The sequence below is a fragment of the Rhinopithecus roxellana genome, chromosome 15, assembly GCF_007565055.1.
Source record: "Rhinopithecus roxellana isolate Shanxi Qingling chromosome 15, ASM756505v1, whole genome shotgun sequence".
NCBI lineage: Eukaryota > Metazoa > Chordata > Mammalia > Primates > Cercopithecidae > Rhinopithecus > Rhinopithecus roxellana.
Genome location: NC_044563.1, coordinates 58,037,793 through 58,052,095, shown reverse-complemented (window position 1 = coordinate 58,052,095; position 14,303 = coordinate 58,037,793). Strand labels below are relative to the sequence as shown.

The 14,303-nt window shown below is 40.4% G+C and overlaps 1 protein-coding gene across 4 annotated transcripts in view; it reads right to left on the bottom strand.

Annotated features, from left to right (window-relative positions):
• Nucleotides 1–14,303, bottom strand: part of C2CD3 (C2 domain containing 3 centriole elongation regulator) — a 158,202-nt gene that overhangs the window by 104,766 nt on the left and 39,133 nt on the right. For all 4 annotated transcript variants that reach the window (XM_030917912.1, XM_030917913.1, XM_010366825.2 and 1 more), the window contains 2 exons: nt 14,092–14,220; nt 2,056–2,203 (listed from right to left, as the gene is read on the bottom strand). In XM_030917912.1, coding sequence (XP_030773772.1) covers nt 2,056–2,203; nt 14,092–14,220 — 277 coding nt within the window. The remainder of the gene's footprint in view (nt 1–2,055; nt 2,204–14,091; nt 14,221–14,303) is intronic.

The window sequence follows — 14,303 nt, the reverse complement described above, 5'->3', positions numbered from 1 at the left end:
TTTGTTTAATGCTATGTAAAAGAGAGAGAATACTATCTCATGCAGCTGGTAAAAGAATTAAATACAATAGAGCTGGACATGGTGGCTCACGCCTGTAATCACAGCAGTTTGGGAGACTGAGGTGAGCGGATCACTTGAGGTCAGGCGTTCAAGACTAGCCTGGCCAACATGGTGAAAGCCTGTCTCTAATAAAAATACAAAAATTAGCCAGGTGCAGTGGCATGTGCCTGTAATCCCAGCTACTCGGGAGGCTGAGGCAGAAGAACTGCTTGAACCCGGGAGGCAGAGGTTGCGGTGATCCGAGATCATGCCTCTGCACTACAGCCTGGGTGACAGAATGAGAGACTCTGTCTCAAAAAAAAAAAAAAAAAAAAAAAGAATTAAACAAAATAATGAATGAAATACAGTATTTAGTGCTCTATTAGTTTCAGCCATAAAAAAACAACAAACAACCCACCCAAGTATTTAATAAATGATACATAAGATGTGAAGTCCCTAGCACACAGAAAATGGGTAATAAATATGTAATAAATATTTCCTCGTTATTCTATAGGGAACATATTATCAGTGATCACTGTGAAGGTGGGAAGTCATGAAATCCTAACAGTTCCTAAGGTCTTTCCCACCCACCTCCTCCTGTCCAATCCCACTGCTGCTACTCTCATTCAGGCATTCTCTCTCATACTTCCCGTAGCCCAGTGGCTTCCTATCTGCTTCTAGTTATTCCCTCTTCAGTCTGCCCCCCTGTATGGTTGCCAGACTCAGATTCCTAAAACACTCTTGTGATATGTGACTTCCTCTTCACCTGACATGAAAAGCCTTTCACAGATTGGCTGCAATGTGCTAGCCTGCCTTTTCAACTTCTTTTCCACACAAATTCTCATCTAGTCAACTGGATCCCTTGTAGTGCAAAAATGTGGTTTTCTGCACAGGTCATTCTTCTACACCCATTTTGTTTCTTTTCTCTGCTTCTCAAAACACTATCTTTCAAGTGTCAGTTTAAACCCTTTATTCTTCATTATGCTTTTCCCCAACAATCTCATGTAAAAGTTTTCCCTGCTTCTTCCAAACTGTAGTAGCTCTCACTGGCTTACTACTGGGCTGGTATAAACTACCTTGTATTTCAGTATCTTTTTTTTTTTTTTTTTTTGAGACGGAGTCTGGCTCTGTCGCCCAGGCTGGAGTGCAGTGGCCAGATCTCAGCTCACTGCAAGCTCCACCTCCCGGGTTTACGCCATTCTCCTGCCTCCGCCTCCCAAGTAGCTGGGACTACAGGCGCCCGCCTCGTCGCCTGGCTAGTTTTTTGTATTCTTTAGTAGAGACGGGATTTCACCGTATTAGCCAGGGTGGTCTCGATCTCCTGACCTTGTGATCCGCCCGTCTCGGCCTCCCAAAGTGCTGGGATTACAGGCTTGAGCCACCGCGCCCGGCCCAGTATCTTTTTTTGACCTGGAGAAAAGGAAAATCAGGAGTATGAACCTTTGCACATATAAACAATTACTTGTGGAACAGGGATTGGACTTACTATGTATAGACTCTAGAAGATGCTAAGTCAATGAAAAGAGCATAAGGCTTGACAGAAAAAAGAACTTTGAAAAAACCAGAGCTGCCAGAAAAAAGAATCCCTGTCTCACAGGCCAGAAGAGTTTTGTCTTCTAAGAGTAAGAAGTATTTTTGGAATATTTTTAACAGATACCAGTTAAGGATGGTTCTGAGGGTATAACTACATCAGCTCTTCCTTATAAAAGCTCTAAGGAAACCATATAATATATTAATTAAACCATAGGCTTTGGACTCAGGCAAACTTGAATTTGAATTCTGGCTCTAATACTTATTTGTTACATGTTCTTGCACAAAATACTCAAAATCTACTAGGCCTGTCTCAACACCTGTAAAATGAAGATAATACTTTCCTCTTCAGGTTGTCATTACGATTAAGTAAGGTAAGGTATGTAAAATGCATAGCTGTCTGGCAAGTGGTATCATGCCTGCAGCTACTAATATTATTAATACATTTGTTCTCTAATTCTTAGTGCTTTAGGTTCAATGACTTACAGGTACTGTATAAAATAAGTTCTCTAGAAGACTTTGGTCATACTGAGGGTCATTCAGTTCACTGCTGCAATACACATCGCTCCCAGGAGATGGGCAATCTGGAGGAGAGCCTAGCCCATCCCAGAAATTGCCTTGGGATAATTCAGCACTGCAGAGATAAGAAAACAAAGCAGAAGAATTTTAACAGAAGTTTCAGCTGAACTATTCTCTCTTTAGTGAAACTTTCTGAAGTTCTAAATGTGGAAGGAGATATGTTAAACAAAAGACTCACATTAAACAGAAGACTACTGAATATTTCCCAATTATACTACCCCTCCTCTGGGATGCTAACAACCAGTATTCAAAAACACACTACTGACACTGATTGTGATCTCATTCATTTATTCAACAAACATTTATTGGTCACCTATTACGTGCTAGGTCCTGGAAGATACAGAGATGGCTAAGCTAACACAATCTGTACTCTTGTTGTATTTATAGTCTGATAGAGAGAAAAAAAGGTATAATTCAATGAGTTAAATATTATATACTGATTATGCAAAAATTTCACAGACACACCCACTTCCAATAAACAAAAATATGTGCATTTAGGACTAATTATGGTGATATTAGTTCTATATAGAATATAAAAAATGAATAAAACACAGTTTATAAACTAATAGGAAGATAAGCATATAAGTAACTATAAACTCAGAATTTTGAAGGAACAAATTCTCCCTTTTTTTTTTTAAATCCTATGCTGGTCTCTCTTTTTTTTTTTGAGGTGGAATTTTGCTCTTGTTGTCCAGGCTGGAGTGCAATGGCATGATCTAGGCTCACTGCAACCTCTGCCTCCCGAGTTCAAGTGATTTTCCTGCCTTAGCCTCCCTAGTAGCTGGGATTATAGGCACCCGCTACCACGCCCGGCTAATTTTTGTATCTTTAGAGATGGGGTTTCACCATGTTGGTCAGGCTGGTCTTTAACTCCTCAGGTGATCCACCCACCTTGGCCTCCCAAAGTGCTGAGATTACTGGTCTCTTTTTTGATAGCAATTTTTACTTTCTACCTTTCTTTCAGGTCCTTGTATAAATTCCATATTTTTCCTCAAAGTTTAGGTTCCTTGAGGGCAAAATATGCATATAGTTCTGTTTCTCCTACATTAACTAGCATTTAATAAGCACCTGTTAGTGAACTTAATGATTTCTTTATGAACATGATGCCAGGTACTGTGCTACACATTTTATTTATTATTTCTTTCCATGCTGCTTCCTTTCAAGTTAGCTGCTATACTTCTTTCCTTAATTTCTCAAGAAAATAGTATATAATCACTACCTTCAAATTAGACAGTGTTCTTATATTATTTTGAACAAGCAGATAGTTAACGTTCCCTTCCTCACCTTTCCCTGGGCTACAGCAGGGTTTCTCAATCTCAGCCTTGTTGACATGTTGGGTCAAACAGTTCTTTATCTTTGGGACTGTCCTATGCATTTCAGATCCCTGGCCTCCACTTATCAGATGCCAGTAGCACATTCCCAGTTGTGACAACTGAAAAATGTCTCCAGACACTGTAAATATCTCATGGGGTTGGGGTGGGGAAGAATCACTCCCTCCTTGAAAACCATCAATCTATAGTAACTCTCAAAGGTCAGAACAGCTTCCTAACTGCCATAATCCAACTAACAACTTCCCAGTCTACATGGCCTCTCTGCAGCTTCTGCAGCCCAGGAGTTTAAGACCTGCTTCTTTTTGAAACTCTACTTTTTGGTCTTTTATATAACTGTATTATTTGCCACATATACTCTCCCCTTTGTACATCCTTAAAGTTATGAAGATTTTTCCAGTTGCTTGTTATTCCCCACTTTGTACACCCTTAAAGTTATGAAGACTTTTCCACTTTTTACTCTTTGAAATTAATATTTCTTTGAATTTATTCACCTGTCTATGACATACTAAAAGGGCTAAAATTTGCCTGTGTTCCTTGGCCATAAAATAAGCTATTTCCAGCACTATCCTATTCTTTTTCTTCTTAGACATAATTTTAAATAAAAGAATACACATACCTATTTTGAAAGTCAAATAGGACTACAAGGCTTATAATAAAAAACAGTAGCTGACTGATTCCTCAGAGGCAATCACTTTCAATTCCCTTGGATGCTTCTTCTAGTATTTACCTCCATATTTCTCTTTTTAAAAATTTATTAGAGACATGGTCTTGCTTTATTGCCCAGCGTGGAGTGCACTGGTGTTATCATAGCTCACTGAAGCCTTGAACTCCTGGGCTCAAGGGATCCTCCTGTCTCAGCCTCCCTAATAGTAGCTAGGATTACAGGTGCATACCAACACACCTGGCTAATTAAAAATTTCTGTAGAGACAGGGCCTCATTATGTTACCCAGGCTGGTCTTGAACTAAACGATCTGACGTAGCCTCCCAAAATACTGGGATTACAGGTGTGAGCCCCCATGCCTGGCTTTACCTCTATATTTTGAAGTGACACATTAATATACTGCTATTTTCTGATTTTTCGCTTTTCTGTATGATCTATGAACTTCCTATTATGAAAAATGAAGGACCCACTGTCTTACACCATTACACTTGAACCACACATTTCCCTTTTACCCATCTTCTCTATTTAGTTATATTACAAATGTTTTGGTTAAATTAATTTTCAGGGTTAATATTGTATCTGAGCCAAGTACAGTATAATTTATTGCACCTCTTTTCTTGCACAAGTAATTATCCCTGGTATAAATTAACTACCTTAATTTTTATTTGCTTAGTTTTCTTTGACCCTATTACTACTTTATGACTGAATTCTTCAAGAGAATTGAACATTTCCTTAGAGATAACTGAAAATTTGGTCAATATATGTTCCATTTCCCTCCACCTCTTCACTCCTTAGAAACATCCCTACTGAAGTCAGGGATGCCCCTACACGGACTGCTTGCTGTCCCTCTATGATATATACCTGAAATCTCCTTCTATCCCTCTTCTGTGTTGTAGCCCCTATTTCTTAGACTATACGTCTTACTCTTTCTTCCTAAAATCAATGTTCAGTAGAAGATATTTTCCTGTGGTTTTCTGAGGAATAGTGCAAGACAGGTAAACTTCTGAGAATCTGAATAAAGTTATTTTTACTCTACCCTCACACTTGATTAATAGTTTGATTAGGAGTAGAATTTTAGGTTGAAAATAATTTTACTTCAGAATTCTGAAGACATTTCTGCACTGTCTTCCAAGGAACTGGTAGAAAACCTGATGTCATTCCAATTCCTGATATTGTATATGTGACCTTTATTCTTTCTCCCTTTCTGGAGGCTTTTACTATTGTCTCTCAGTATTTTAAAATTTCATAATTATGTGTCTTAGTATATCTTTTTTTCATTCACTGTTCTGAGTTCTTGATCCTTTTTTTCCATCAACAGCTTTATTGAGATATAATTCACATACCATACAATCTTCCCATTTAAAGTGAGCAATTTGGTCAGACACGGTGCTCACACCTGTAATCCCAGCACTTTGGGAGGCCGAGGCTGGTGGATGACTTGAGGTCAGGAGTTCAATACCAGCCTGGCCAACACAGTGAAACCCTGTCTCTACTAAAGATACAAAAAATTAGCTGGGTGTGGTGGCATGCGCCTGCAATCTCAGCTACTAGGGAAGCTGAGGCAGGAGAATTGCTTGAACCCGGGAAGCAGAGGTTGCAGTTAGCTGAGGTTGCGCCACTACACTCCAGCCTGGGTGACAAAGCAAAACTTTGTCTCAAAAAAATAAAAATAAAAAGACAAAATAAATAAAGTGAGCAACTCGATAGGTTTTAGTATGTTCATAAATGTGACCAACTATCACCAATTTTAAAACATTTTCATCATCTCAAAAATAAACTCCATAACCTTTAGCTATCACTACCCTGCCCATCAGCACTCCCAGCCCTAAGGAACTATTAATCTATTTCCTATCTCTATAGATTTGCCTATTTGGACATTTCATCTAAATTAAATAAAAGTATATATATTTGCCTGTGACTGGCTTCTTATTATTTAAGACAGGGTCTTGCTCTGCAACCTAGGCTGGAATACAGTGGTGCAATCACAGCTCACTGCAGCCTCAACTTCCCAGGCGCAAGTGATCCTCCCACCTCAGCCTCCTGAGCAGGCAGGACCCCACAGGTTTACGCCACCACCCCAGGCTAATTTTTCACTTTTTGTAGAGAACAGGGTCTCCCTATGTTGCCCAGGCTGGTCTTGAACTCCTGAGTTAAAGCGATTCTCCCACCTCGGCCTCCCAGATTACAGGTGTGAGGTACCAACACTGCGCCCGGCCTGGCTTCTTTCAGTTAGCATGTTTTTAAGGTTCATCCATGCTGTAACATGTAGCAGTACTTCACCTTGATGGCCAAAGGTAAAACACTGCTCCACTGTATGGATACTCCAGAATTCTTAATCCATTAATCAGTTGATGGACATTTAGGTAGTTTCATTTTTGGGGTTGCTTCATTTTTTTTCCATGTGGCTATCCAGTTGAATAATGCTGGTATGAACATTCGTGTACACATTTTTATGTAGATGTATGTTTTAATTTCCCTTGGGTATATAGCTAGGAGTTGAAATGCTGGGTCACACGGTAAATCTTTGTTTAAAAATTTTATTGTTTTCTGTCATATGGTAAATCTATAGGTACGAGTTTGAGGAGTTGACAGCCTATTTTCCAAAGTAGCTTCATCATTTTATATTCCTGCCAGCAGTGTACCAGGGTTTCAAATTCTCCACATCCTCATTAATGCATAGACTATTTGACTTTAGTGGGTGTGAAGTAGTATCTCATTGTCTTGATTTCCTGATAACAAACGGTGTCAAGCATCTTTTCATGTGTATATTGGCAATCTTTTTTTTTTTTTTTTTTTGAGACGGAATCTCGCTCTGTCGCCCACCTCCCAGGTTCACGCCATTCTCCTGCCTCAGTCTCCCGAGCAGCTGGGACTACAGGTGCCCACAACCATGCCTGGCAAATTTTTTGTATTTTTAGTAGAGACGGGGTTTCACTGTGTTAGCCAGGATAGTCTCGATCTCCTGACCTTGTGATCTGCCCGTCTAGGCCTCCCAAAGTGCTGGGATTACAGGCGTGAGCCACCACGCCCAGCCTTTTTTTTCTTTTTTGTTTTTTTGAGATGGAGTCTCACTCTATTGCCTAGGCTGGAGTGCAGTAGCGCAATCTTGGCTCACTGCAACCTGCACCTCCCAGGTTCAAGCGGTTCTCCTGCCTCAGCCTCCTGAGTAGCTGGGATTATAAGCGCACACCACCACGCCCAGTTAATTTGTTTGTATTTTTAGCAGAGATGGGGTTTCACCATGTTGGTCAGACTGGTCTCGAACTCCTGATCTCGTGATCCGCCTGCCTTGGCCTCCCAAAGTGCTGGGACTACAGGCCTGAGTCAGCATGCCTGGCCATGTTAGTTATCTTAATATATTATTTTTTTGGAGAAATGTTTATTCTGATCCATTGCCCATATTTCTAATTGGATTATTTGTTCCTTAATTATTAAGTCATGTAAGTTATTTATATGTTCTAGATGTAAGTCCTGTATCAGATGTAAGTTTTGCCATTTTTTTTTCCCATTCTGTGGTGTCTTCTCACTTTAATAGTGTCCTTTGAAGCACATACGTTTTCAATTTTGATGGAATCCAATTTATGTATCTTTTCTTTTGTTGTTTGTGCTTTTGGTGTCATACCTAAGAATCTTTTCCCAAATCCAAGGTCACAGATTTACCTCTATGCTTTCTCTAAGAGTTTTATAGTTTTAGCTCTTCCATTTAGCTGTTTGATCCATTTTGAGTTAATTTTTGTATATGGTGTGAGATAAGGGTCCAACTTCATTTTTGTTGTTGTTGTTGTTGTTGTTTTAGACACAGGTCTTGCTTTATCACTGAAACTGGAATGCGGTGGTGTAATCCTAGCTCATTGTATCCTTGAACTCCTGGGCTCAAGTAATCCTTCTGCCTCAGTCTCCTGAACAGCTAGGACTACAGTCATGTGCCATCATACCTAGCTAATCTTTTTTACTTTTATTTTTTGTAGAGATGGGGGTTTTACCATGTAGCCCAGGCTGGTCTCAAACTCCTGGCCTCAAGTGATCCTACTGCCTCAGCCTCCCAAAATGTTGGGATTACAGGCATAAGCCACTGTGCCTGGTCCCAACTTCATTTTTTCTGCATGGGGCCATCCAGTTGTTCCAGCACCATTTGTTGAAAAGACTATTTGTTCCTCCATTGATTGATCTTCACAGCCTTGTCTAACTCATATTAGTTGACCACAGATAGATGGGTTTATTTCTAAACTATCAATTCTATTCCATGGATTTATACGTCTATCCTTATGCCAGTATCACACTGACTTGATTCTGTTGCTCTGTAGCAAGCTTTAAAATTGGAGAGTGTGAGTCCTACTTTCTTTTTTTTCAAGATTGTTTTGGCTGTTCTGGGTCCCCTGCAATTTCCTATGAATTTGAGAAACAGCTTGTCAATTTCCACAAAGAAGTCAGCTGGGATTCTGATATTGTGTTGAAACATAAACATAGGATTTTTTCCATATATTTAAATCTTCTTTATTTCGACAATGTTTTAGTTTTTATTTTTTTATTTTTTTGAGACAAGATCTCACTCTGTCACCCAGACTGGAGTGTAGTAATCACAGCTCACTGTTGCTCAAGGGAGTCTCCTGCCTCAGCCTCCCAAGTAGCTGGGACTACAAGCATGTGCCACCATGACTGGCTATTTTTCTGCATCTTTTGAGATAATCATGTGGTTTCTATTTCTTATTCTATTGATAAGGTGAGGCCGGGTGCGGTGGCTCACGCCTGTAATCCCAGTGCTTCGGGAGGCTGAGGTGGGCAGATCACCTGAAGTCAGGAGTTTGAGACCAGCCTGGCCAACACGGTGAAACCCCATCTGTACTAAAAATACAAAAATTAGCCAGGCATGGTGGCACACAACTGTAATCACAGCTAGTTGGGAGGCTAAGGCAGGAGGATCACTTGAACCCAGGAGGCAGAGGTTGCAGTAAGCTGAGACCAAGCCATTGCACTCTAGCCTGGGTGATAGAGCGAGACTCTGTCTCAAAAAAAAAAAAAAAAAAAAAAAATCTATCTATCTGTTTCTCTCTCTCTCGATACAGATACAGATAATGGTGGATCACATATATTTATTTTCAGATGTCAAACTAACTCTCATTCCTGGAATAAATCCTGCTTGGTCATGGTGTAAAATTATTTTTATATGTTGCTGGGTTTGGTTTGCAAGTATTTTCTGGAAGACTTTTTTGTCACATTCATATTGATCTGTAGTTTTCTTTTGTGATGCTCCTGTCTGGATTTGCTGTCAGAGTAATGCTTGCCTCATGAGTTGAGGAGTGTTCTCTACTATTTTAATTTTTTAGAAAGGTTTGTGAAGAATTGGTATCAACTCTTCTTTGGTAGAATTCAGCAGTGAAGCTGTCTGGACCGGGGCTTTTCTTTGTGGGTAGTTTCAAAATTACGAATTCAATCTCTTTAGTTAATTTTTACTATTTCAATTATTAATTGCTTTGTTAGAGGTCTCTTCATATTGTCTATTTCTTCTTCTTTTTTTTTTTTTTGGAGATGGAGTCTTGCTCTGTCGCCCAGGCTGGAGTGCAGTGATGCCATCTTGGCTCACTGCAAGCTCTGCCTCCCGGGTTCACGCCATTCTCCTGCCTCAGCCTCCCAAGTAGCTGGGACTACAGGTGCCTGCCACCATGCCTGGCTAATTTTTTGCATTTTTAGTAGAGACGGGGTTCCACCGTGTTAGGCAGTATGGTCTCAGTCTCCTCGTGATCCGACCGCTTTAGCCTCCCAAAGTGCTGGGATTACAGGCGTGAGCCACCGCGCCCAGTCCATGTTGTCTACTTCTTCTTGAGATAGTTTAGGAATCTGTCCATTTCATCTAAGTCGTCGACTTTATTGTCATACAACTGTTCATGGTATTTCTTTACCATCTGTTTTATTTGTATACAGTTGGTATTAATGTCCCCGCTTTAATTTCTAATGCTAGTATTAATAATTTGAATCTACCCCTCCCTGAGAACACAGTCCACCAACTAGTAACTGAGGGAAGAGGGGGCCCTAAAGTCTTGCCTGCCCTAGCCTGGAGTGGTGTTTCTATTTCTGTGAGTTCGGAGGGATAGGGAGAGATATCTTGGTTCAAATATCAACATGAAAGCTCATGTGCTTCATTTCAGGGAAATTTACTTTTATGATTCCTTTCTCTCCTTTTTTTACTTTCATCTTCTTTTTAGAACTCCCATAATTTGGACATTGAACCTTCTTAAAATATCCTCAATTTTATATTTTTTTCTGATTTTTCAACTCCATTCTTTTTGTTAAACTTTCTGGGATTTTTCCTCATCTTTCTCTTCCAAATTTTGCATTAAATATTATTCTCTGTTTACATGTTGAAGCATTCCTCAAACATCTAAAAATTGTGGCTATCTGTTCATATTAAAAGTCAGGCACTGAAATGCTGACCGGAAGTGTCATATTCCAGTTGGGAATGGGAGAAAACTTGTTGACTGGTTGGTTTCATTATAAAATAATTGGGCAGAGCTAGACCATTTTGTTGAGTAATCTCTAATGGCTGGTATCTGCACTTCTTTTCTCTCGAGCTAGACGGTTTCTCAGCAAAATCTCAATCTCCTACTTGGGAGGTGATGTGGCTGTCAGTGTTCTAGGAGTCAAGAAGTAACGGGGATCAGAGGTAGGAGGGGTGTTCATCATTCCATATGCAGACTTTAATTTAGTCTCCATTTCCTTGGTATGGTCCTCACCACTACCCTCAGTTTGCTTGACAGCCTTGCATCTAAGGATCAGTTTGTAACCTCTACATATTAAACTGCTAGTCTTTCACTGGGCAGGGTAATGTCAGTCTTCTGGCTCTGGGGATGGGAGATGGTATTATAATAATAATATCTAACATTTATTGAGAGGTCATTCTGTAAGATGTTTACAGGAATTAATTCACTGAGTCCACACTACATATCACTGAAGTAGGTTATATCCTTTTTATAGGTGAGGAAACTGTAGTAGAAGGTGGTTAAATAACTTACATAATGTTTTACAACTAGTGAGTGGCAGAGTTCAGGTTCAAATACAGGCAATCTGGTTTGAGGTTCTCTTTCAATTAATCTCTATTCTATACTGTCTGTCCAGATCTTGGAGAGGGGAAGGAAGGATCTAATTGCTCCTATTTATTTTTTCTTAACCAGTCCTCATTTTTAGCCTCAAACTCAGATATTGCTTTGGTGTTTCTAATTCCTTCAGTAGTCTTTTTGGGCTACTGCAATCAAACTGTTGGTCCTTCAACCTCAAACATACAGACTTCTCTATTTTGCTAGGTCAGTTACCTTTGTTCACCTGTTTTCTAGCTTCCAAAATTTTATTGACATCTTTCTCTTGCTGTCACCTCCCCTTTTGGTTCTTGTGAGTTTATGCCTTTTCTATTCTTTCATTATCATTTTGTTGAGGTTTATTTTATTTTGAGGCAGGGTCTTGTTCTGTTGGCCAGGCTAGAGTGCAGTGACATGATCTGGGCTCACTGTAACCTCTGCCTCCTGGCTCAAGCAATTCTCCCACCTGAGCCTCCCCAGTAGCTGGGACTACAGGCGTGTACCACCACGCCAAGCTAATTTTGCATTTTTTTGTGGACAGGGTTTCCCTATGTTACCCAGGCTGGTCTTGACCTCCTGGGCTCAAGCAATTTGCCTTCCTCAGACACCCAAAATGCTGGGTGTACAGGTGTGAGCCACCAGGCCTGGCAAGGAATGGGGATACAAGTTTTAACTTTTATTCTTACTTTCATTCTACCATACTCTCTCTGGGTAATCTTGTCCACTTCAAAACTTTCGGTTATTACAGAGTAGCTAACAAATCTCCAATTTTTATCTTTGGGCTAGTCCTCTCTCTTGGGCTTCAGCTCTACATATCTAAGTGTCTACAACTCAAGTTTAACAGATTTACATGCTCAAACTTGAACTTGGCCTTATGTCTGCTTGAGGATTTTCAATAATTTCAATCATTACAATCCATGAAGTCACTAGAGCAAAAACCCTAGGGATCATGTTTTACTCTTTGCCCTCTTTCTACAACTAATAAGTAATCAAATTCTGTCACTTCAACCTTTAATGTCTTACCTCTCCCCTTCTGCCAGGGAGGAAAAAAAAAAAAACCCACATGATTTCCCATCTCTTCTATCCAATGCTTTTCCGTACTGTTGTGACAGTGATCTTCTGCTCAAAACATTTTGATGTTTACATAATTTTTAAGGTCCAGATTCATTAACACAATAATCAAAGTCTGGCTTCCACTTACCTTTTCCATTATACCTCTACTCACTCTACTCATTCCTACCATTAGCATACGATGAGTATGTAGTGTTACTTCCCTGTAACAGAAGTCTAAACTTCAAATCAAACTAATCGGAGGTTTTTTATTTTCTTTTTTTTTGAGATGGAGTCTCACTCCTTCTATCATCCAGGCTGGAGTGCAGTAGCATGATCTCAGCTCATTGCAACCTCCGCCTCCAGGGTTCAAGCAGTTCTCCTGCCTCAGCCTCCTGAGTAGCTGCACCACCATGCCTGGCTCGTTTTTGTACTTTCAGTAGAGACAGGGTTTCACCCTGTTGGCCAGGCTGGTCTCGAACTCCCAAACTCAGGTGATCTGCCCGCCTTAGCCTCCCAAAGTGTGGGGATTGTAGGTGTGAGCTTTTGGAGCCTTTAAAACACATGCTCTCCCATAACCTTTAAAACTTCGGCACATACTGCTTTTAACCACTATGCTCTATTAACTTTCCAAGACATGAATGTAGACATTATCTTTTATACAAGAGACAATAAATAGATGAGTCTGGTTGGAGGGCACATGTTATTCATAATGTTAACAGAAACAGCTACCAACAGTAAAAATACTATGTGTTGGCCAGGCACTGTGGTTCATGCCTGTAATCCTAGCACTTTGGGAGGCTGAAGCGAGCAGATCACTTGAGGTCAAGAGTTCGAGACCAGCCTGGACAACATGGTGAAACCCTATCTCTACTAAAAATACAAAAATTAGCCAAGTGTGGTGGTGCATCCCTGTAGTACCAGCTACTTGGGAGGAAGAGGCAGGAAAATCACTTGAACCCGGGAGGTGGAGGTTGCAGTGAGCCAAGATTGTGCCACTGCACTCCAGCCTGGGCAACAGAGTGAGACTCCGTTTCAAAAAAACCAAAAAACCGGCCGGGCGTGGTGGCTCAAGCCTGTAATCCCAGCACTTTGGGAGGCCGAGACGGGTGGATCACAAGGTCAGGAGATCGAGACCATCCTGGCTAACACGGTGAAACCCCGTCTCTACTAAAAAATACAAAAAACTAGCTGGGTGAGGTGGCGGGCGCCTGTAGTCCCAGCTACTCGGGAGGCTGAGGCAGGAGAATGGCGTAAACCTGGGAGGCGGAGCTTGCAGTGAGCTGAGATCCAGCCACTGCACTCCAGCCTGGGTGACAGAGCAAGACTCTGTCTCAAAAAAAAAACACAAAAAAACAAAAAAAAACCTCAAAATATTATGTGTCAAGCATTGTGTTACTCTTTCATATACATCCTTTTTAATCCTTACAACAATTTTGCAAGGTTAGGTACAATTCCAATTTTACCAATGCCTCTGAAGTTCAGAGATACCTGTTTAAGGCCACAAAGCTAATTAGAGATGAACCTTGAATTTCCACTTGTATCTGTTTAAAATCCATGCCTTTTCATCACACCATGTTAACACTGGTGTTAGGGAAAGAGTTGGGAGATAAGAATGGTAAGGTAGAATGGGATCATTCTGTAAGTGAAGCCAAAAGTAAAGGGCTAAAGTTTGGAGTTTTATTTAGTAGGCAATGAGTGATCGTTTAAGGAACAGGGAAGGGTTTGGTTAGTCTAAGGACATGTTACTTTAGGAAGATAAATCTGATAACATTGTATACTATGAATTGGAGGAAGAGTTTAAAAGGAAGAAAGCCTTTTAATAGTGCTTACCTGCCTAATAGCAGCTGTATAGCTCTGGTATCAGCTTTTGTGTCATGTCTCCAAAATGTATTCTCAGTTGAAGGGAGGAGGTGATCTTCAATGTGGTCTTTAAACTGATTCCTAGAAAAGGCCCTGATTCTAAGGTGTAGAAAAATACTTTCTCACTGAGTGGCTAACAGATGGAAAAAATCTATATCATAATCACTTCGTACATGCAGCTG